General features: G+C 47.1%; 1 protein-coding gene across 1 annotated transcript in view; it reads left to right on the forward strand.

The window, feature by feature from the left end:
- KNSTRN (kinetochore localized astrin (SPAG5) binding protein) overlaps positions 1–21,639 on the forward strand; it is a 110,368-nt gene that overhangs the window by 29,171 nt on the left and 59,558 nt on the right. Inside the window, exons 6-7 of the mRNA XM_086937399.1 lie at positions 3,017–3,131; positions 12,985–13,046. Of these exons, the coding sequence (XP_086793525.1) occupies positions 3,017–3,131; positions 12,985–13,046 (177 nt within the window). The remainder of the gene's footprint in view (positions 1–3,016; positions 3,132–12,984; positions 13,047–21,639) is intronic.

A 21,639-nucleotide genomic window follows, 5' to 3' on the forward strand; every position in this document is an offset into this window, starting at 1 on the left:
GCTTTTGGAATAATATTTAATAAATTAAGTATTTATGCTGTGGCGCAGTTCCTTTTAATAGTTCTGGTTAGGAAAGTTCCAGTAAAGCCTCCAAAACAACGTAGCAAAAAATAAAATACAGTGTTTGATCCCAAATGAACAGCGAACTGTTTTCTTAACGTGGCGGCTGCTGACCCCTCGAGATCCGAGGCGTTTAATAGAACAACAATGCATTTGCAGATATTTCCTCACAGTCTCTGAGTAAAATAACTGCGGGCTGTTGATACGGCGCACAGCCTGTAAGGGAAAAGCAGGTGGCACACTGTGAACTTAATGAACAACGCAGCAGGGCACCACCACATCCTATACCGCGCATGGATGCTCCTACGAGCCACCGGCGGCCAAGCATATTTTCAAAAAAAATAAAATCGATCTAAAAAGATTTGCATAAATGCTCCCAACTCAGATGCATCTTACTATCCATACACTTCAAGGCGCATAGGACTTACACGTATGATAGATAGGACATCAGAAAAGGCACATGTCATCAGAGTTCGAGGGATTTTGATTTCAGTTATGGAAAACCTTTTGACAGATGAAGGTGAAACACAATTTGCAAAACAAACGGAAAGGCCTGACTGAAATGACATAAATGTTTTTAGCAGAACACGTTTTAGGGTTTTCTTTGCGCCACATTTCACTTAATTGTGCTCCCGTCACCCGTGAAGCGCCGCGTGCAGCTGGGTCATTACCTACCAAGTGGCTTCTCGCGAGTTGTCCGGTATGCGCACTTGCGGCCCCTCACCCTCATTTGCCTATTCTGGTTTTTACACATTTTCCGGGCTAAAATATCGGAGTGAAGAACTCCTTAGTTTGGACACATTTATCTACCCACACTTGGTCACTTGACTGATGTTGCGTGACCAAGTTGCCTTATAGCAGCTCCCTGTAGCGTGCCTCTACTAAACATCTATTTGGTCCAATCTCATACCCGAACGCTCTTTGTTCCTCATAACGTTGTAAGAAAATAGGTACAATTTTATGATGTTCAACGCTGCTTAGTACCTACGTGTATACTCTCCCGCATAACTGCCAGTTTCCAGATGGCAGCCACAAAGCTTCCGCGTCCACAACTGCCGGCAGCCCCCACGCTCTTCTCTTCCGAATCCCGCCCCTCCCTTCTCGGCCTTCTACGAGTCCGGTGCCAAGATGGCGGCAAAGCGGAGTCGGTGGGAAGAATCCAGAAGGTTCTGTGGCCCGGAGGAAACCGAGAGTTCACTCGGAGTCTAAATCTCGCCAGATATCAAAGAAAGAAAAGAACCCCAGTGGCGAGCCTAGCCCTGGGGACAGTAGCAGCTTTGGTGGAGAGAGCAGCCCCAAGCCTGGGAGTAGTACCGAGCATAGGGATGGCAGGGAGCAGAGCTCCGACGACGATGAGAGCCAAGACGGAGGAGTCCACCCAGACGAGGAGGAACGTGGTAAGCCACCGAGAAGGGGCGCGGGGCTCCCAAGGCATCAGAAGAAGGGTCCGCCGGTGGTCCTGGGATAAACATCTTTGCCAATGACGGAAGCTTCCTGGAGCTCTTCAAGCGAAAGATGGTGGCAGCGCAGAACCCTGAGGCCCCGGCTGCAACCGTTCCCCAGAAGAAAGCAGGGATTCCGGGACTGCTGGGGTTCCCGGGAGAGAGCAGGCAAGGCATAACGGTGCAAGCGAGGAAGGTCCTCCAACTCCCAGAACATCCCGTGACGCGACGTAAAAGCCCGGTGAGTGGGGGGGGGTGTGTATGGGTGTAGCTGTGTGTGTGTAGGTGTGCTTGTGTGTAGCTGTGCATGTGTATGTGTGTCTCTGTGTGCGTGTGATTTTGAAAGCCTGACTTGCTCTGAATGTTGGACAGGGGATGTGCACGGCCTGGACATGCGCGTACAGGCAATGAAATCGCAGAGGGAAAGCGCGTGCCCACCCCCTGTCTTCCATTCCCGGCAAACCCACAACAATAGGTCTTTCGCTGGAGCAGCGCTATGCGCTGCGAACACCAGCGAGACTTAATAAACAGTCACATAATAAAGACACAGAGATAAAAATGCATGTATGCAGGATTCAATATTAATCACTTATATATACAAGTACATATGTCTAAAATATATAGTTCCCATCAAATATTTTTTTTTCGAACATTCTATTCTATTTTTTTGAAGAGCCAATTTATTCAATTAGGTCCAAGTTGGAAAGGTACCAACTATCATCCAAGCCTCCCTGTCATAATATACATGACAACCGATTCCTGCCCTGTAACGAACTTCCACATTTTAGTCAGCAATGTTGTGATTCAATTATATTACAAGTGCTCTTGTCGAAATGTTACTCAAAACCTTTATTTCAAAATTTAGGGCATAAGAACTAAAATGGTGTGTCAAATGTGCAATACTGCCAAAAATAAACGTATGGGCCATTTTTTACATTTGGACAGTCAAGCCTAGGAACGTGAGTTTACAGATGTCCAAAAATGGCCCAGAAAGTGATTTGTGGCAGCATTCCACATAATATTCTGATGTCTTTAATTTGACTAGAGCACTTGTGATATAAGTGGATGGCAAGTGAATGGCCTGGGAGCATGCTAGATTAGTGTGATGTCAGGGTCAAATGAAAAGCCAGGATGTCCATTCCACAACTAGCTGAACTCTCGGGATAGGGGTACACACCCACTCATCATGTATAGGAGATTCCCATCCCAAAACATATGGCTTGTGTTTTTTTACCTGAACAAAAAGGTTGAAGTTACTTATTTTTCTTTCTTGCTTACATTTGTGTTAATTCTCAGTGGCAGCAATAAAAAGAAAAACAAATCCCAAAGGAATGGTGTGGGGATTAAAAGCAACTAGAAACAAAAGTGAAACCATGACACTTTTAAATCGAGAGCACAAACATCCATGCAATGCCTGAGTAGGAGGACATAGGCTTCTAAGAAGAGCTATGCTTTGAGAAGAAGGATCTTGCAAAAAACTTCTTCCGATTTAATTCAACATATTTTTTTTGCAGGAAACTGTTTCTAATCTACAAGAAAGGCAGGCAGTTCTGGAAAGTGAAGTCACAGAGCTAAATAAACGATTGGAAAGGCATATGGTAATTTTGGAGAGCCGGAATATTGACCCTGGTAAGACCAGCCACCTTCATCTAATATATTGTATCCTGTTCAAACCTCCCCCACTTCATTCTCTTCATATTTTGTGATGAAAAAAGAATAATTGTCACCATTGGGCTCTCATGAGTGGCATTTGCTCTCTTTGTTTCATTTCTTTTTCATCTGTAGGCCTCTCCTTTCTTGTCTATTCCACCCCCACTTTTTTAAAGTTATTTTTCGGCGAATTTTGATGTTTGCATCATGTGCCTGAAGGTCTCCTGTTTTGAGTTGGCATTTGTGTGGAGTTCAAAAACCAAATCACATGCAGCTAAACTTCTTAAAATTATAGAGATTCTTAGAGCTAATTTGACCTAAACACAGTTTCACTACAACTAGATCTCCCAAAACCCTTTTCAGCTTCTATTTGCCACCCAGTGCTTCAAAAATAAACTGTAATTTAACAACGGATAACACTGTATTCCCAACTTTTTTTTAGAAGTCATGCAAACCTGTTGGGCCTAGTGTCAGCTTCTCAAAGCTCAAATATTTGGATACCGGAAATTATGTATGTGCTTCCAAATGACTGAATTTGCTGCTACCCTATAGTTTCCCATGCACAGTATCCTAATGTTTGCTGCCTGGGGCTTTGATTGTAGTACTAGTCTGCCTAGTATTGCATAAAAGTCTCCACAGTCTCCACAGCCTCTGCACCTCCTCAAGGTTAAGACGAAGCCCTTTGTGTTTAAACCCGTAACATTTGTGAAATGGCTGACAATTCTAAGAAATGGTATAAACTTGATACAGTGTAAGATGTCCTCTTCTGCACTGGCAGCTTTCGTAGGCCTGCTCCCAGTGACATGAAACCACAGGGCTTGACTGTGTTCCATAAACTTAGTAGGGACCATACAGCAGAGTATTCACAAGGCCAAGATCTAATACGCTGTGGTCCTAGCTACTGTATCTGGTGTTATTACCTGTGCCCCCACCCCAAAATATGCTCCGCTTTCAGCTTTTGCCTTACTGTCATCTGCTCTCAAACTCCATTGGGCCTTGTACAAATACAGCATCAGTCATACCCCCTCTTCCTCCTCTACAAATATTGCCATGAGGAGGAAGGCCGTGCCAGAGTTTTTGTTTATTCCCCCTGTTCATCTTTCTACTGGTGGGAAACACATGCTCCTTAGTACAGTTTGTCATCCGCTTGATTCCAAGATAGAGTAAAGACACTCACTTAATTTAGTCTCTCTTGCTTTTGCTTGCCAGTAATACAGAATATACTCCTCAGTCATACAGAGCTCAATTGTGACTAGATAATTACTGTCAAGTTAAAACCTCGATCTGTGCTATGTAATTTTTGCATCAATGCGTTTTTACTGTCAGAATACCGAAATCAATGAGTTAATCTGTATGTACATCAAGAATTGTTTCATATGTGGAGTGGAGAAGTGTGGCTCAATGGTTAGAGCGGCAGACCCTGATGCAGAGGTCTAGCCCGGGACCAGGGTTCAATTCCCCGCCTCGGCGTGTCTTGGGCTCAAAAAATTCCACGGACCTGATCAGTCTCGCCTCGGTGCCTATTCCAATCAAGGAGTCCCACTCTGCAACTCTGGGCAATAGCTTTCTTAATCTCCACAACGGCCCCACAATGCTAAGGATGTCTGGCCTCCACCTTGGGGGTGCCCAGGAGTGGACGCCTCACAGGGAAAGCCAGGATGGGTTCCACAGCGGTATTCGTACAAGCGCCTTGAGACCCTTGCGGGTGAGTAGTGCGCTATACAAGTATCAATTTACATTTACATATGAGGGATGATGAATACATATGTCCCGTGATAATGAATTACGTATTACAAGACCTATAATCACACAAAGATGGCGCCCAAAGACTGTGAGTCCACAATCTGTTTTCTATTTTTATGTACTGGAATTTCGGATATGATGTGTTGTCGTAATGATTACAGAATATGGCGGAAGAGCCATCTGTGTACACAGTCGTCATTTTTTTTATTCTGCCACAAATTTGCTGTGCACAGTTGTAGGTAGTTAGGTTATGAGATATAGTTCCTTGCTATAACTATAACATGTGGATTTCAGTCGTTTTGTCCATTTTAAATCTGTATTTTTAGACATTTTCACCCAACCAGAACATCTTTAACATTTCTTTTCTTACAGTGAATGAATACATTTCTGAGTTTATAGCACTCCCACCCCAGTTGGCCAGGGCTTGCAGAGCAGGTTTCTGAATTTCCCTGAAATAATAAAGTAACTTGATCAAGACCCAGACAGGTCAAAAGCATCATGGCCTCTCTCGCGAATACTTTTACAGAAATAATCAACGCTCTGGTGTGGCTTGCATTGTTTTCCTTGTTTACAAGAACACAAACCTTTCATATATATTTCATAAAAGATTCATTCATCTCTGCCCCCCACATCACCCACCCAGTTGCATATCCATGATGCATTCTGGGGGATGGAGTCTGCTACATGACGGGCGGCCTCCAATAGGTGAACGGACAATCCTTGGGGGAGGAATACCAGTGACCTCACCACTACATTAGGCGGAGCACAGGAGCTGGCGTTTATTCAGACTCTGTTGGGTGCAGGGCGCTGAGTAAGGCAGAACGAGCCGAAATGCATTCGCCGCCACCTACCTACACAGCTTGGCAATAAAGTTTATTCAAAGACTCCCCCTCTGGCCTAGGCGCTTTCCTTTGTGGTGAAGTGGTTCTTTGGATATGTTCTGCGCGATGCCAGAAGCGTAGTACGGAAGGCCCCGTGACATGAAAAGACCTGGACAAAACTGGCAACACTCTGCTTGCAGTGTTTCTTTTGCTTGAGGAATCAAGAGTCTCGGAGTCTGCCGCGAGCAGAGTGGGACACATGCGGCAGGGGGTATTCTACCTCCGTTAGGGAGCTGTGAGCCTCATGGTATCCCCCGCATGTTTTGTCACGCTACCTTACGGCCGTCACAGCCCGAGGGGACCTGAGGAGGGACTTTTGACCTGGGCAGTGAGGAAAAGAGTTTAACCAGCAGTGCTCAAGTCGCTGGAACCAGCAGCATTCATCTCTGCTCCCCACATCACCCACCCGGTTGCATATCCATGATGCATTCTGGGAAATGGAGTCTGCTACATGACGGGCGGCCTCCAATAAGTGAACGGACAATCCTTGGGGAAGGAATACCAGTGACATCACCACTACATTAGGCGGAGCACAGGAGCTGGCGTTTATTCAGACTCTGTTGGGTGCAGGGCGCTGAGGAAGGCAAAACGATCCGAAATGCATTCGCCGCCACCTACCTACACAGCTTGGCAATAAAGTTTATTCAAAGACTCCCCCTCTGGCCTAGGCGCTTTCCTTTGTGGTGAAGTGGTTCTTTGGATATGTTCTGCGCGATGCCAGAAGCGTAGTACGGAAGGCCCTGTGACATGAAAAGACCTGGACAAAACTGGCAACACGCTGCTTGCAGTGTTTCTTTTGCTTGAGGAATCAAGAGTTCCGGAGTCTGCCGCGAGCAGAGTGGGACACATGCGGCAGGGGGTATTCTACCTCCGTTAGGGAGCTGTGAGCCTCATGGTATCCCCCGCATGTTTTGTCACGCTACCTTACGGCCGTCACAGCCCGAGGGGACCTGAGGAGGGACTTTTGACCTGGGCAGTGAGGAAAAGAGTTTAACCAGCAGTGCTCAAGTCGCTGGAACCAGCAGCATTCATCTCTGCTCCCCACATCACCCACCCGGTTGCATATCCATGATGCATTCTGGGAAATGGAGTCTGCTACATGACGGGCGGCCTCCAATAAGTGAACGGACAATCCTTGGGGGAGGAATACCAGTGACATCACCACTACATTAGGCGGAGCACAGGAGCTGGCGTTTATTCAGACTCTGTTGGGTGCAGGGCGCTGAGGAAGGCAAAACGATCCGAAATGCATTCGCCGCCACCTACCTACACAGCTTGGCAATAAAGTTTCGTCAAAGACTCCCTCTCTGGCCTCCGCGCTTTCCTTTGTGGTAAAGTGGTTATATATATATATATATATATATATATATATATATATATATATATATATATATAGATAGATAGATAGATAGAGAGATATATATATATATATATATATATAGATAGATAGATAGATATCTATATATAGAGATAGATAGATAGATAGATAGATATCTATATATAGAGATAGATAGATAGATAGATAGATATCTATATATAGAGATAGATAGATAGATATCTATATAGAGATAGATAGATAGATAGATAGATATCTATATATAGAGATAGATAGATAGATAAAAATATATATGTGTGTGTTACTCTACCTTACTAGAGGGTGCATTTGTGTTAGTAACTATTTAGTGACCTAGCCTGACCTCGTCAGTGCCGGTCGCTCAACCCGCCGCGTGGCTCCTCCTGAGGTCACCCGGTCCCCTGTTGCCGCCGCCCGCTCGCCGCTGCCGTCGAGGCTCTTCTCTTCCCCCTGATCTCTCCTCTGGTAGCCACAGTATTTGCCTGCTGTGCCCCTGTTTTTGTTCCTCTGCATTCCGCTGTGACCCAGTTTTTTTTTTTTTTTTTGTTTTTCGCGCTTCTGCCGCCTTTCCCGCTGTTCCACCCCGCTCCCTTCCTGTCGCTGCTCCCCCGCGGCCCCGCCCCCTTCCTTCGGTTCCCTCTCCCATTCGCCACCCCGCTGACACCTCCAAGCTGCTCCTCCCTCCCTCCTCCCCGCCCCCCCCCCACTCTCCATTTATGGCAGAGTCCGCACGTGCGCGCAGCGTTCACGCGCAGCGGGCGTGCCGATTGTGCGCCGAAGGCAAGCCCGTCCACGCCCCGTGCCAGGAACCCTGGTCCTCGACGATACCAACGCACCCGACAGACCTACGATGCCGCCACCCTCCACGCACTTAACGCTGGCCAGAACCCTGCCTGCTACCGAGCCACCCCGAAACGCACCCACGGACCCTTCACCTGCCAAGCCTGCAAATTCACCTGCCTCCGGACCTGCACCGCACCCGCCAAGTTGAGCACCAGCAGCAACCACCTTAAGTGCATCCTGCTCAACACCCGCTCCGTCCACAGACACGCCGTCGAACTCTGGAACCTGCTCGACACAACATCACCAGACGTCGCCTTCCTCACGGAAACCTGGATGAACTCGCCATCGCCATCGCTATCCCGGACGGATACAAGATCACCTGGAGGGACAGCGTCAACCAGACTGGAGGAGGCATCGTCATCGTACACAAGAACACCATCCGCATCACGACCAGCTTCGACGACACCTTCACCGCCACCGAACACCTCCACTTCCAGATACACACCGACCCCAAGACCACACTCAGAGGAACCCTCATCTACAGACCCCTGGGACCACGCACACAATTCAGCGAAGACATCACAGACTTCATCAGCCCACACGCCTTCCCCTCCGCTGACTACATCCTCCTAGGGGATGTTGCGTGTTTATCTAGGGTCCTGATCGATACTGTGACCTTATGCCCCTATTCGGCTATAAATCCATTTTATTCCCTATATTGGCATAACCGTTCAAGTGCGATATTCAGAAAGTCATCTCTGACCTCACACGAACAGAGCCACGTTCAAGGATATCTCTCTCTGCCACTTCCTTTGCGACCAATTAGTGCAATGACAGAGCAGAAGTCACTATCTGATATTCCTAGATTAACACTCCGAGTTCTTCAACAAGATAAAAACTCAGCAAACTGGGAAATCCCCCTTGCTATGTTTTGATTAGTAATAGAACTCTAATGAGCAACTGATAGCTATCACTTCCTAGTGATATCTTTAATTGACGGCTTATGTCCAGCAAACTTGCGTCAAACCCGGCACCTGTCAGGTATAAATACTACCAACGTTGCCTTAAGCAATGAGAGCTGTTGTGCACCCTGTTGTGCATACCGTTGCTGTTGCCGAGCACTGTAGCACTCTGTCGCTGCAGCCTGCTATCCCTGTGGTGGTGAAGCTACTGATACCATTATCGCTGCTAAAGCGCGAACGATGGTGCAGTACGCTTAGGAGCCGAACAGACGTCCCTCTGCGAAGAGCCTAGCAGATCCAGCTGCCCGCGGACGCTGTCCCCCGCCTCCTCCTCTCGACGCGCTGAAGAAGAGCCGCTGCCTTTCTCGTGCAGAGAAATCCAGCTCCGGCGTTTCCGGTTTACCCTCGCGGGTGACAGGGATATCGAGCTTCCCCTGAAGGAGATACCAAACCTCCATCATTCTATTCAGAGGTATGGTGCTGACTAAACCCTTAAATGAGAATTCTTGAAACAAACCTTGGCAAAACCAACTTAACTTAAAGCTACTTACTTACTCCCCTTCCAAGTGTTAGGCTTAGGTCAGGCACACTGGGGTAGGCTTAGTTAGAAGCACCAGTTGAGTATTTTAGCCTAATGTATATATGACTGTATATATGTTTTATTACTTTTAACCATTGTATGGCTAAGAAACCATATCAATGATTTTACAGTATTATTTCGCAATACTTATCTTACTGTACGTACTTTTTATCATAACAAGTTTTGCAATTGTGGCAATACATTTCTCTTGTACGAGAAGAAAGACTGTTCAATAAATGTTAACCTTTATTGACAAACGCCCGTCTCTCTATTCTCTACATCTCGTGAAAGTAAACTGCACTAGACTGACTGAGTGAAATACATGTCTATTGTTTCACACGACCCTAGAGATCGACTCTTGATCTGAGGAGCAAAGTTGTCATGTTGCACGGTTGTTGGAAAACTGAATCCCTTCTTGTCTGTGCCTGGGAAGCTGATCACTTCCTATACAGAGAAGAAAGTTTCCAGTGACCTCTGAGCTAGTTGGTAACACACCCAATTAAGTTTAGCATAGTCAGTGGAGGCCTGGAATATCCGCAGTTCCACGTCGATACTACTGTTTACGTTATTCCAATGCGCAGGGCCTAGTGGGAAACTAGGAACTACACTACAGGGACCTCAACTTCCACCTGGAGAACAACAAGGACAACAACACCACCTCCCTGCTGGACAACCTCGCCAACCTCAGACTCAAGCAACTGGTGAACACCCCCACCAACTACGCTGGCCACACGCTTGACCCAGTCTTCTCCTCCAGCAAGTACATCGCCTTCAGCCATTCCACCGGACTTCATTGGACTGACCACAGCTGCGTCCACTTCAGCTTCAGTAAAACCACGACCCACCACCACCCGCAACAGGTTCCTCGCAGAAACTGGAACAAGATCATCTCCGACCAGCTCACCACCTCCCTCAGCCAGAACGCTCCCGCCAGAACAACGGACCCCAATGAACCAGACAACAACCTCAGACAGTGGATGACCAACTGCGCAGACGACCTCGCTCCACTGAAGGCCCCTTCCAGCGGACACGGCAGCAAGAAAGCCTCTTGGTTCACCGAAGAACTTAAGAACTCCAAGAAGAACTGCCGCACCCTCGAGAGCCTGGCGCAACGATCAGACCACAGTCAACATGACTGTCCTGAAGCACGCCACCCGCAAACACAACCAGCTGATCCGCACCACCAAGAAGACAGCATTCAAAGAACGACTGGACAACAACGCCCACAACAGCAAGGAACTCTTCAGCATCGTCAAAGAGCTGTCCAACTCCAACGCCGGACACAACAACATCACTCCCTCGCAAGACCTCTGCGACTCGCTCGCCTCGTTCTTCCACCGCAAGATCGCCGAAATACACAACAACTTCGGCGCACCAACCAACGCCACCCACCGCCACCCTGTGCGCCTGGACCCCGGTCAGCACCGAAGACCCCACCCACACGATGAACACCATCCACTCTGGATCCCCAACCGACCCCTGCCCCCACCACGTCTTCAACAGGGCCGACTCCATCATCGCACCCCAACTCCGGGACATCATCAACGCCTCCTTCAAGACCGCCACCTTCCCGGAAAGCTGGAAGCACGCCGAAGTCAACGCCCTCCTGAAGAAACCAACAGCGGACCCCACCGACCTCAAGAACTTCCGCCCCATCTCGCTCCTCCCTTTTCCTGCCAAAGTCATCGAGAAGACCGTCAACAGACCGCTTGCCGCTGCCCTCGACCACTCGCAGTCCGGCTTCCGAGCCAACCACAGCACCGAGACCGCCCTCATCGCAGCCACTGACGACATCAGATCCCTGCTCGACAACGGGGAAACAGTGGCTCTCATCCTCCTGGACGTCTCCGCAGCGTTCAACACTGTCTGCCACCGCACCCTAGTGCAGCGCCTCCGCAACATCGGAATCCAAGAGAAGGCCTTGGAGTGGATCATCTTGTTCCTCGCCGGAAGAACCCAGAGAGTCCGCCCCCCCCCCCCCTACGCTTACGACACCCAGCTGATCCTCTCCCTCACCAACGACCCAGCTACCGCCAGAACCAGCCTACACGAAGGGATGAAAGGCGTCGCTGAGTGGATGAAGAACAGCTGCCTGAAACTGAACTCAGACAAGACGGAAGTCCTCATCCTGGGGTCATCGCCCTCCGCCTGGGACGACTCCAGGTGGCCCACTGCCCTGGGTACCACTCCCAAGCCAACGGACCACGCATGTAACCTGGGCTTCATCCTGGACTCCTCCCTCTCGATGACCAGACAAGTCAACGCCGTCTCATCATCGTGCTTCAACACCCTGCGCATGCTCCGAAAGATCTTCCGATGGATCCCCACGGAAACCAGGAAGACGGTCACCCAGGCACTCGTCACCAGCCGACTGGACTACGGAAACACCCTCTACGCCGGAACCACAGCCAAACTTCAGAAAAGACTCCAACGAATCCAGAACGCCTCCGCACGACTCGTCCTGGACATCCCCCGATACAGCCACATCTCCGGCCACCTGAAAGACCTACACTGGCTCCCCGTCAGCAAGAGAATCACGTTCAGACTCCTCACCCACGCACACAAGGCTCTCCACGACCAAGGCCCCAAGTACCTCCACAACCGCCTGACCTTCTACATGCCCACCCACCAGCTACGGTCGACCAGCCTCGACCTCGCCGCCGTTCCACGCATCCGCAGAGCCACCGCCGGAGGAAGACCTTTCTCATACCTGGCAGCCAAGACATGGAACTCCCTCCCCATCCACCTTCGGCGAACCCAGGACCATCTCTCCTTCAGGAAGCAACTCAAGACCTGGTTTTTCAAGCAGTAGCGGACCCCTCTCCCCCAGCGCCTTGAGACCCTCCTGGTTGAGTAGTGCGCTATACAAATGTCATGATTGATTGATTGAGTAATTACATGCATACATTGTAGGGCCATACATATTTGTGCTTGTATGTAAAGATGATGTTTGCGTTGGGGTGCATTGTTTCATAAAATCAGTCTTTGCAGGGTTGCCTGTATTCACAGCAGTGGTGCACTCTGGTCAGTTGAAATTTCTAACACTGTAAGAGGCCTTTGGTGTGTGCTACAGCAGCAAGGGAGGGTGTATGTGTTTGTTTGTGAGACCTTCAAGCTTCTATCTACACATGTAATGTTATTTGTTCAGAACACATTTTTATTTACGTTTTTCTGTAATCTAAATAAATGTATCTGAGGTACAAGAAAGTACCAGCGGCTCGGGAATTTAATCGAGTCACAAGAATTACATGATAGTGCCATAGTAGAAAAGAAAAAAACAAGACTAGTTCTGTTCTGCGCCAAAGCCTTGCCTGTCATCATCTTATTATGTCAATCAAGCAGCTGTTCGATGTGTAAGTAGGCTTATTGTGTCTGCTAAGACTAAGCTTCCTTAGATGTCCATTGTGTCTGGTCAAGATTTCATCCCATGATGTGTAGTTTAGATACATGTTATCAAAAGCCTTGGTTGTGTTTGATTGCATGGTAGCATGTCCTGGCTGGTTCATTAATGCATTGGTTTATTAAACAGTTACAGGCAACATCATCTTGACCTCAGTTGAAGAGATGGACAAGTGTCGAACCGAGACAAAGGTGAGCAACAAATGGAAGATGGTACCTTAAATTTAACCAACTGTCTTCGACGAAGTTTGGTCTTGAATGGCTTTTGTTTGTAAATATATATAGTAGTTATATTTAGGCCTACTTTTCCATATAGTGGTTTTTGGTTTGCCAATCATTTTGGCCCTATTTGGTCGATCTTCACAAAACTCTCCCAAAAAAGGTTCATCCACCTCCGCCCCTTCCTGGAAAGTTTTGGGGTGATCTGTCTAGCGGGGGCCCAGGGAAAACAGTGGGGTCCTAAAACGCAAAATAACTTTTCATAGACATGGCTACAGCAAAAACTGCTGTACAGAATTTCATCAAATTCGGCAGGAGGCTAGATCTTGGTCTGTAGATTGTGCTTAATGCAATTTGGTGTATATCCGTTCAGTAGTTTTTGAGATAATAAAGGTCTAAAAAAATATAGTTATTTGGACGGGTGAGCTTGCGAGAGTCTCAGAGACTCATGGGACCACCAATTAAAAATTAGAGCATTTTGATTGGACCAGGGTGCTTTGGTTCCCTTGGGCCATCACTCTGAGAGCGAGCACTCTGATTGGCTGCCAACAACATGATAACAGTGTTGCTGGCAGCCATTACAGGACTCAGGAACTTAGTCCCCTGTCCTGAAGTTCTAAACAGAAAAACATATGGCAGCAGGATAGGAATACGGTAACCCTCTAGGCCTCATGGGGGATACCCAGAGGGATCCTCCAAGGCAAAAAAAGAAAAACAAATAACAAAGAAAGCTGCCATCATCAAAGACTCATTTGATTGAAAAAAACAAAGTCGTCCAAGACTGCATTTATTTATTATAAGCCCCCGGGAGTCTCCCACTGGGGCTATGTTTATAAAGGGGAGGAGGGCTGGCCTCGGAAAGCCCACCACCAGGGCTGGCATTACGTTTTATGGGAGGGGGACCGCACAGTCCCCTCCCTGAGCCTGTAAAGCCCCTGGGGAGCCCTCTCCTGGACTGAAAATAAAAAAAAAATGGGGGTGGGAAGCTGCAAGACCTACCCTCATTGAGCCTGAATAGACCCCAAGAAGCCCACCCCTGGTACCAATTCCTTTAAGGAAGGGCCCTGAGCAAATTATTGCCCCGGGTTTTGGAGGTCGGCTCTCAGGCTATGTCCCAGGGGGCCCACCCCTGAGACAGTGCAGTTTCCCTACTCATCTGCATGAAAACCCCTGTAAGTATATCATACATAGTTCAGTAAACTCAAAAGGTCCTGGCTAACGCCAGACCTATAAATGGGTGGAACTAAATTTACGAGTGTAAGTTACTACTGCCAAGAAAACATTACTTAGTCAGCATCACCAGCATCACACATGGTCAATTACTGACACTTCAACATCCTTCTTAAGAAAATAATGGAGGTTATGAAGTATAATAATACTTATTGAAAATAATGTTAAATTACATTATTTAAAACAGTTAAAAATATAACTGTGATGAAATATTTTTTTTTTAAATTAAACCATCCATATTAATTCGTTTTGAAATAGTGTAATTTTTTTAAATTAAAAATGCAACATTCAGTTTTTTAAATTATAACTGAGTTATATTCCTATTCATCGCTTTTAATAGTGTATACAAAATATTTTTTGTACTTTAGTTGCAAGTTTTTTTTAAATCTAAACTTAGTTTTTAATTCGATATATTTAAATTAAATATTTTCAAAATAAATTTTGATTTAGCTTTTTTTTACTTCATTTAAAATAAATGTACAGACGTATTTATATTAATATTTCACAGAAAATATTTTTTGTACTTTATTATGAAATATAAGAACCTTTTTCTAATTTTCCTTATACTATGCCAGATGGAGAGCTCCACCTCTACTGTGAAGTAAAGAATAGGGTAAAGTAAAAACGTTTATTTAACTCGGATAGTAAAACATTTTATAGTAAATAGTAATGTAAATTCATTTTATATTTTAAACGTAGAACACCGTAAAACAAGTAACAGCACTAAACTTCATTTTTAAATCCGTTCTTGACTATAATTATTGAAACACTTCTCTGAAGTTTAAATTAAAAAATAAATTCCCACCTAAACTAAAATCTTTAAAAAAAAATTAATAATTGCTAATGTGATATATATAAATATTTTTAATTAAGAGGATATTCATTATAGTTTAATAAAAGTTAATGTTATTGTATTGTAATTGCATTTAAATAGCGCTTACTACCTGCAACGAGGCATCAAGCGCTTTCTCGGCGAGTAGCACGCTACTCCAGAACCCAAGAAGGATTAGTGTTGAATTAGTATACAGACCCCCCAGGATATAGCGGCATTGATTAGCAAATTTAGCAGCCCAAATATGGAAATTTAGCTGCATTTTATTTAGCATTTTTTCCTACAACAAACACATATATCTTCTTTTTTTAGTTGTTTAACAACATGAAACTACGTATATTTGGTTTATTTACAATGTAGACACTTTGTTTGGCTTCAAGGCTGCATATAGGACATGAAAATTTTAATGAATAAATGCCCCAAAAGCAATCCCCCCCCCCCCCCCCCCCCCCCCCCCCCAAGGCCTGCTGCACACTGGGCACGTGGCAGAATTACTCAGTGCTGTGCGGTGGACTGGATTGGGTGGGATGAACTGGATTAGGGTAGGGTGGATTGGATTTAGATAGATTCGGATGGAGTGAGCAACGGTTAATTTGAACACAAAAAAGTGCCAGAACTCTTGTCAGGAGGCAGCTTGCACCAGCCCTTTTCCCCTGTTAGTGTCACTTAAAACAGACTACTAACCGTGAAAGTGGGGAAGAGGATGTGGCACAACGGCCAAAGCTGCTGACTTCGGAGCTGGGGAATCAGGTTTGAGTCTCAGCATGAACTCCACATCCTCAGATTCTAGGCAAATCATTTAATCTCCCTATGCCGACCATTAATGAAGGTGTCCTTAGCTGGTGCTCATGAAAAGCGCCAGTGTTGATGATTAAGTGCCAGATTTGAGCACCAGAAACCACCAGCTCAAATTAGGCACTGAGGTGGGATTGGATTTGGGTGGGGTGGTTTGGATTGGGGTGAGGTGGGGTGGATTGGAGTGGGGTGGATTGGATTGGATTGGAGTGGTGCTGACTGTTTTGGATTGGAGTGGGTCAGATTGTTTTGGAGTCCGGCAGGTTGGAGTGGGCAGAATCTTTTGGATTGGAGTTGGACATATTGGAGTGGGGCGATCGGAGCGGGCGTAAAGAGTTCAGCAAGTGAAAAGCTTATCCTGGAAATCTGCGGGTGGCGAGATTCTTTAACGGACAAGGCTGCCGGTGTTTAGTCCATTTCACATCCATTGCTGCAGCCTACTGCTTAAGGATGAGTGACTCTTCCTTTTCTGCCTTCGGCTCTCCATTGAAGACTCGATGCTGGGGTAAGAATGTGCTGCCCGGGATGAAGTATGGCTGCACACGATTTCAGTTTTTTGTCTTCACTTGTGCCATCGTGGAGGCGCCTTCATGATTGGTTCACATACAGCAGGCCCTCATTGGCTGAACCTATTATAGACTCGAGCAATAGAAGACCGCTCCGCTGGCCCACAGATTGAGACTTTTCACAAAATGAACACACATGGAAAGGGAGGCGAGTGTGGGACGGCTCATGCAGCAAAGCGGGAGCGTTTGGGTACGGTGAAGACCTCTCACTTTGAAGTCAGAGAAAGAAAATTAGCTTAGGTTCTTGAAAGCAGTAGTGTGACGACGGATGGACCACGGCAAATGTGCGCAGTGAGCATTTAACTCACTCTAGTTTTCTGTGCACACTATACTAATATACGAGATGAGTGGTTTCAAATTAAACTAAACGGACATTGGTAGTGCTAAGAGAAACAAATAATAACTCATAGTATGAATTTGTAATGTATGTTCATAATGGGGAATATAAAAAACGAGGTAACTTGATTTATTGAAAATGCCCAATAACAGGTTAGTTTACATAGAAGCATTACATTTGTATGTTCCATCGGAGTTTTATTCAAACGATCCTACTTCTGTCTAACGCATACTTTATTAATTAAAGATATCTATAAGTGGCAAAAACTAGCTGATCAAGTGCAATAAGCTGACGGATGGAGCGGCGCTTCTGTCCTTCGCTCAGTGTAAGCTCATTCGAGATAACGTGTTGCCGTTGTCGAAGATGCTACTGATTATTATTTTGTTAAAAATATTTTTATTTTCTGCACCAGTCATTTAGTAGTACAACCTTTGCCCATGTCGTAGTAATGTAATGTGCCACTCGTGCATGCATTAAAAACACCGCTTCAGGGGGTGCGAAGTCCACGTGTGTCATGAGATTGCCATCCGCGAAAAAAATCACCTATTTGCGAAACACCTGCATTATGCCATGTTTGGAGCTCGCGCTCTGTCAGCGACCCTGTTCCAAGGGGGGAGACCTGGCAAGGGTATTGTGGGCGCATAAGAGGTCGCCGCACTCGTATACTTGACGGCTTTCTTCCAGCATCTAATTGCAAGACGCAATAGGTGTGGCGTCGATCTGGGTGTCTTAACTTTCAGTAGTAACAAGCAGTGTATGATGCCGCGATCCCTATCGGCCGTGGTCATATCTAGCTCATGGAGGTTACGGCTCGCCAGCCATTGGAGTTGGCAGGCGTAGCTATATGCAGTCATGTCTGGGACCCCCATACCGCCCTGAGATGTTGGCAATTGTAACCTAACGAGACTTATACGTCGTCTTCCCGATCCCCATATCAGTTCCGTCAGCAATGTGTTCAGCAATTTAAAGGTGCTCATCGGTACGAGGAGCGGTAAGTTCGTGAAGAAGTACACCATTCGGGGTAGGACCACCATCTTGGAGATTGCCACCCTTCCTGCTATTGACAATGGTAGGGTATTCCAAAACTGTATTTGTGTTTTAAGGGTTGCAAGCACCTTACCCAGATTACAGTCTAGGAGATCTGTCATATCGCTGTATATTTGTATCCCTAAATATTTGAATGTCGAGGGTGCCATCTGGAACCTGTGCGGGGGAAACTGTAACTGGGTATCCCTTGAGGCGTCAGCAAAGCAGTAACCGTACGATTTAGTTTCATTTATGGTAAGGCCCGATATTTCTCGGAAGGTTTCAAATATTGCAGGCATAGGATCAAGGCAGCCAGACATGTCCCTAACGTATAATATTATATCATCTGCATAAGCCGATACTACGTGTGGTACTGAATTGCGCAGTATCCCCCGAGGCGTGGCTAGAGCTCGGAGTTTATGTAGTAAAGGTTCCAGGGGCGACAATGGGCAGCCCTGACGCGTGCCTATAGCTATCATAAATTGTTCGGATATACATTTATTAGTGCGGACACGCGCCGTCGGGCATAGATATAAGAGATTCACCCATGCCAGATATTCATGCGGTATGCCAAATCTCGCCAGGGCTGCAAACATATAGTCCCATCTCAAGGAGTCAAATGCCTGCTTTAAGTCCAGAGAGATGCATCCCTCTGTTTTACTCCTCGCATCCTCGTGTAACATTATCTGACTCAGTCTCCTTAGCTTGAGCGCCGTACTTGGACCGGGCACGAAGCCATATTGGTCCGCATGTATGAGCTCTGGGATGTATTGGTTCAGTCTTGCCGCTAATATCTTGCTAAGAATTTTGTAATCCGTATTTAGTAGCGACATCGGTCTGTAATTCGCCAGCTGTAAACCGTCCCTACCAGGTTTTAAAAGGGAGACTATCAGTGCCTGTAGGGTCGTGGGTGGTAGGGCACTGGACTCCATCGATTCTTGATATAGGAGATTCAGTTGCAGGGCTAGTAAGTCAATATATACTACATAGAACTCGGCCGGTAGGCCGTCAGTCCCAGGGGTTTTATTCCATGGCAATGCATTAATTGCCTGTCTAATTTCTGCGGTCGTAATGGGTCACGCTAGATCTTCTCGTTGCGCAGTCGTAAGCTGTGGGAGGGGTAAGTCTGCCATAAAAGACTCGAAAGTCATGTCCGTCATCGGTGGATGTGGGCCATATAGTTGCGTGTAATAGTCTTTAAAGGTGTTATTGACATCTAATTGTGTCCCTATCGTCTTCCCAGACTGATCGTTAACCTCTACTATAGGGGTGCACATAGGTGCATTTCGTACCATTCGTGCTAGCAATGGCCCCGACCTGTCGGCTTGAGTGTGTTGTCTAATCGTGTGTTCCCTGTAGTCAATTACCCTTAACTCCTCAAGTAACTCTGCATGTTGTATATGGGCCTCTTGGAGTTGTGTAAGTTGGTTGTTCGTGCCCGCAGCCTCGCTTTCCAGCATCGCTAGTCTGTCCTCTACCTCCGTAAGTTTCTCCACTACAGTCCGTCTGATGCCTACTTTTGTGCCCATTGCCGCCCCTCGTAGGGTCACCTTGAAGGCGTCCCATTCTATTTGTCTGGAGCTAGCTGTGTTCGCGTTCTCGTTAAAAAACATAGTAATGGCGTCTGATATTGTGGACCTAAAAACCAGATCCTCTAGTACCCCCGGCGGTAGGCGCCAAGTCGGTATTGGGGTTGCTACCCTTCCCCATTGCATTGTTAGTTCTACTGGGTTGTGGTCGGAGAGTGTCTTTCCCATATGTGTAGCGGAATCAATAGACCCCAGCAATGTGTTAGAACAGAAAAAGCGATCTATTCTGGTAGGCAATTTATGTGGTGGTGAGTAGAATGTATACTCCCTATGGTCCGCATGTTTGATTCTCCACGCATCTGACATGTCCTAGCTTTCTGCCCAGTGTGCTAGTGTCTCTGCTTGCTTTCTGCTATTGGCTGTGTGTAGTGGGGGGTTAGACCTATCAAGAGAGAGATCCAGGACCGCATTGTAGTCCCCGCCTATTATCCAATCATGTTCCGACCAATCTGATATCACTCCCCTAAGAGTGATAAGGAACTTCATCTGGTCCGTGTTGGGGGCATAGATGCATCCAAGTACTACAGGGGTGTGGAGTGGTGTGGCTCACTGGTTAGAGGCGGCAGACCCGTAAGCAGAGAACGGCCCGGGACCAGGGTTCGATTCCCGACGCGGCAGGGTCGTGGACCATGGTCAGCGGGCTCGATAATTCTCACCTCGGTGCCTACTCCAGTCAGGGACCACACTCGGCAACTCTGGGCATTAGCTTGCCTCATCTTCACAACGGCCCCCCCAGACCGCCGGGGATGCTTGGTCGCACCTTAGAGATACCCATTAGGGACCATCTCTCAGGGTGAGCCAGGACGGGTTCCCCAGCGGTCGAAGCGCGGAGATACTCCTCCGGGAGTCGATTCCTAGCGCTATATAAACCCAAAATTAAATTAAATTAAATCTAAAATCCCTCGTATAAAGACATATCATCCCTCCTTGTCCACCCGCTGCTCTAGTAATTTAAAGGGGACGGAATTTCTAATCCATATAGTAGCCCCTCTAGAGAAGGCTGAGTAGGTAGTGGCAAATAATTGGCCCTTCCATTTATGGTGTAATTTGGAGCCTTCTGCCCCATTTCGATGGGTTTCTTGCAGATAAGCTGCAGTGATCTTTCTTCTGCTCAATTGTGCTAGTATTCTGTGCCGCTTGTGAACTGATCCCATTCCACGCACATTCCAGGTGCAGAACGTATATGTATTCGGTGTCGTCATAGTGAGGAGAATATACAGTGGATGCTATAACCAGTACAACAGGTGTGTTAGTCTGATGAGTTTTGGTCCAAGGGCTCTAACAGTGCTAAACTTCCCAACCTGAAGGTCCTCATCCATAACTAACTGGGGACCAAACATCTGTTACCCAACGTGGGCAAAACAAATAAACGTAACTGTGCCTTCGCCTGGGGGGGTGGGTCTGGTTACGCTCACCCGGTAATTGTCCACTGAAAGTTCCTACCTTTCACCCTGTTAACACCAACCCTATATCACGTGTGCCCACCTCTTCTTGGTCAAATTATACATTTACATACATTACCACTCGGCATCTTCAACACGGGCATTCAAAATTCGTTCGCTATTTGCGCCGTGATACGCGGAAATAATTGCAGGCTAGTGTCCGAGTCCGAAACTTCGGTGCGTGTGCCAGACTGGCAATCCGTGTCTGGCTGTTCCTGGGCGTCGTGGGCTGCCAGAGCCGTCGTCGTTAGGAGCGCTGCCTCCACCACTGTCTCTTCCACAGTCGGAGTCTGGGTCGAGTCTGTGTTGGTCGTGCCATGCGTGTGTCCCTCCTGGATCGTGTGTAGTTCCATCCGGTGGGAGGGGCGATCTTCCAGTGCCTCAGTCAGGGGATCCTGCGAGGCGTTTGGCGTGAGTGTTATCTCCATCCATTCTGACGCTTCCTCCGGGGTGTCGAAAAAATAAGTCTTGTGTCCATGCATGATTTTTAGTCGTGCCGGGAAGAGGAGGGGGTATTTTAGGTTACGATCCCGCAGTGTATGTTTCACTCCCATGAAGGTCGATCTAGCTTTCTGGACTGCTGGGGTCAAATCCGGGTACAGTGATATTGTCCTATTTTCATATTTCACTGGGGCGTTCTCTCTGGCAGCTTTGAGGATCGTGTCTCTATCCTTGTAGTGAAGTAGGCGATCAATTGGGGGGCACAGGGGCGCTCCTGGTCTGGGCAGCCGCGGAGGTACCCTGTGTGC

This window comes from Lissotriton vulgaris, chromosome 9, assembly GCF_964263255.1.
Source record: "Lissotriton vulgaris chromosome 9, aLisVul1.2, whole genome shotgun sequence".
Classification (NCBI taxonomy): domain Eukaryota; kingdom Metazoa; phylum Chordata; class Amphibia; order Caudata; family Salamandridae; genus Lissotriton; species Lissotriton vulgaris.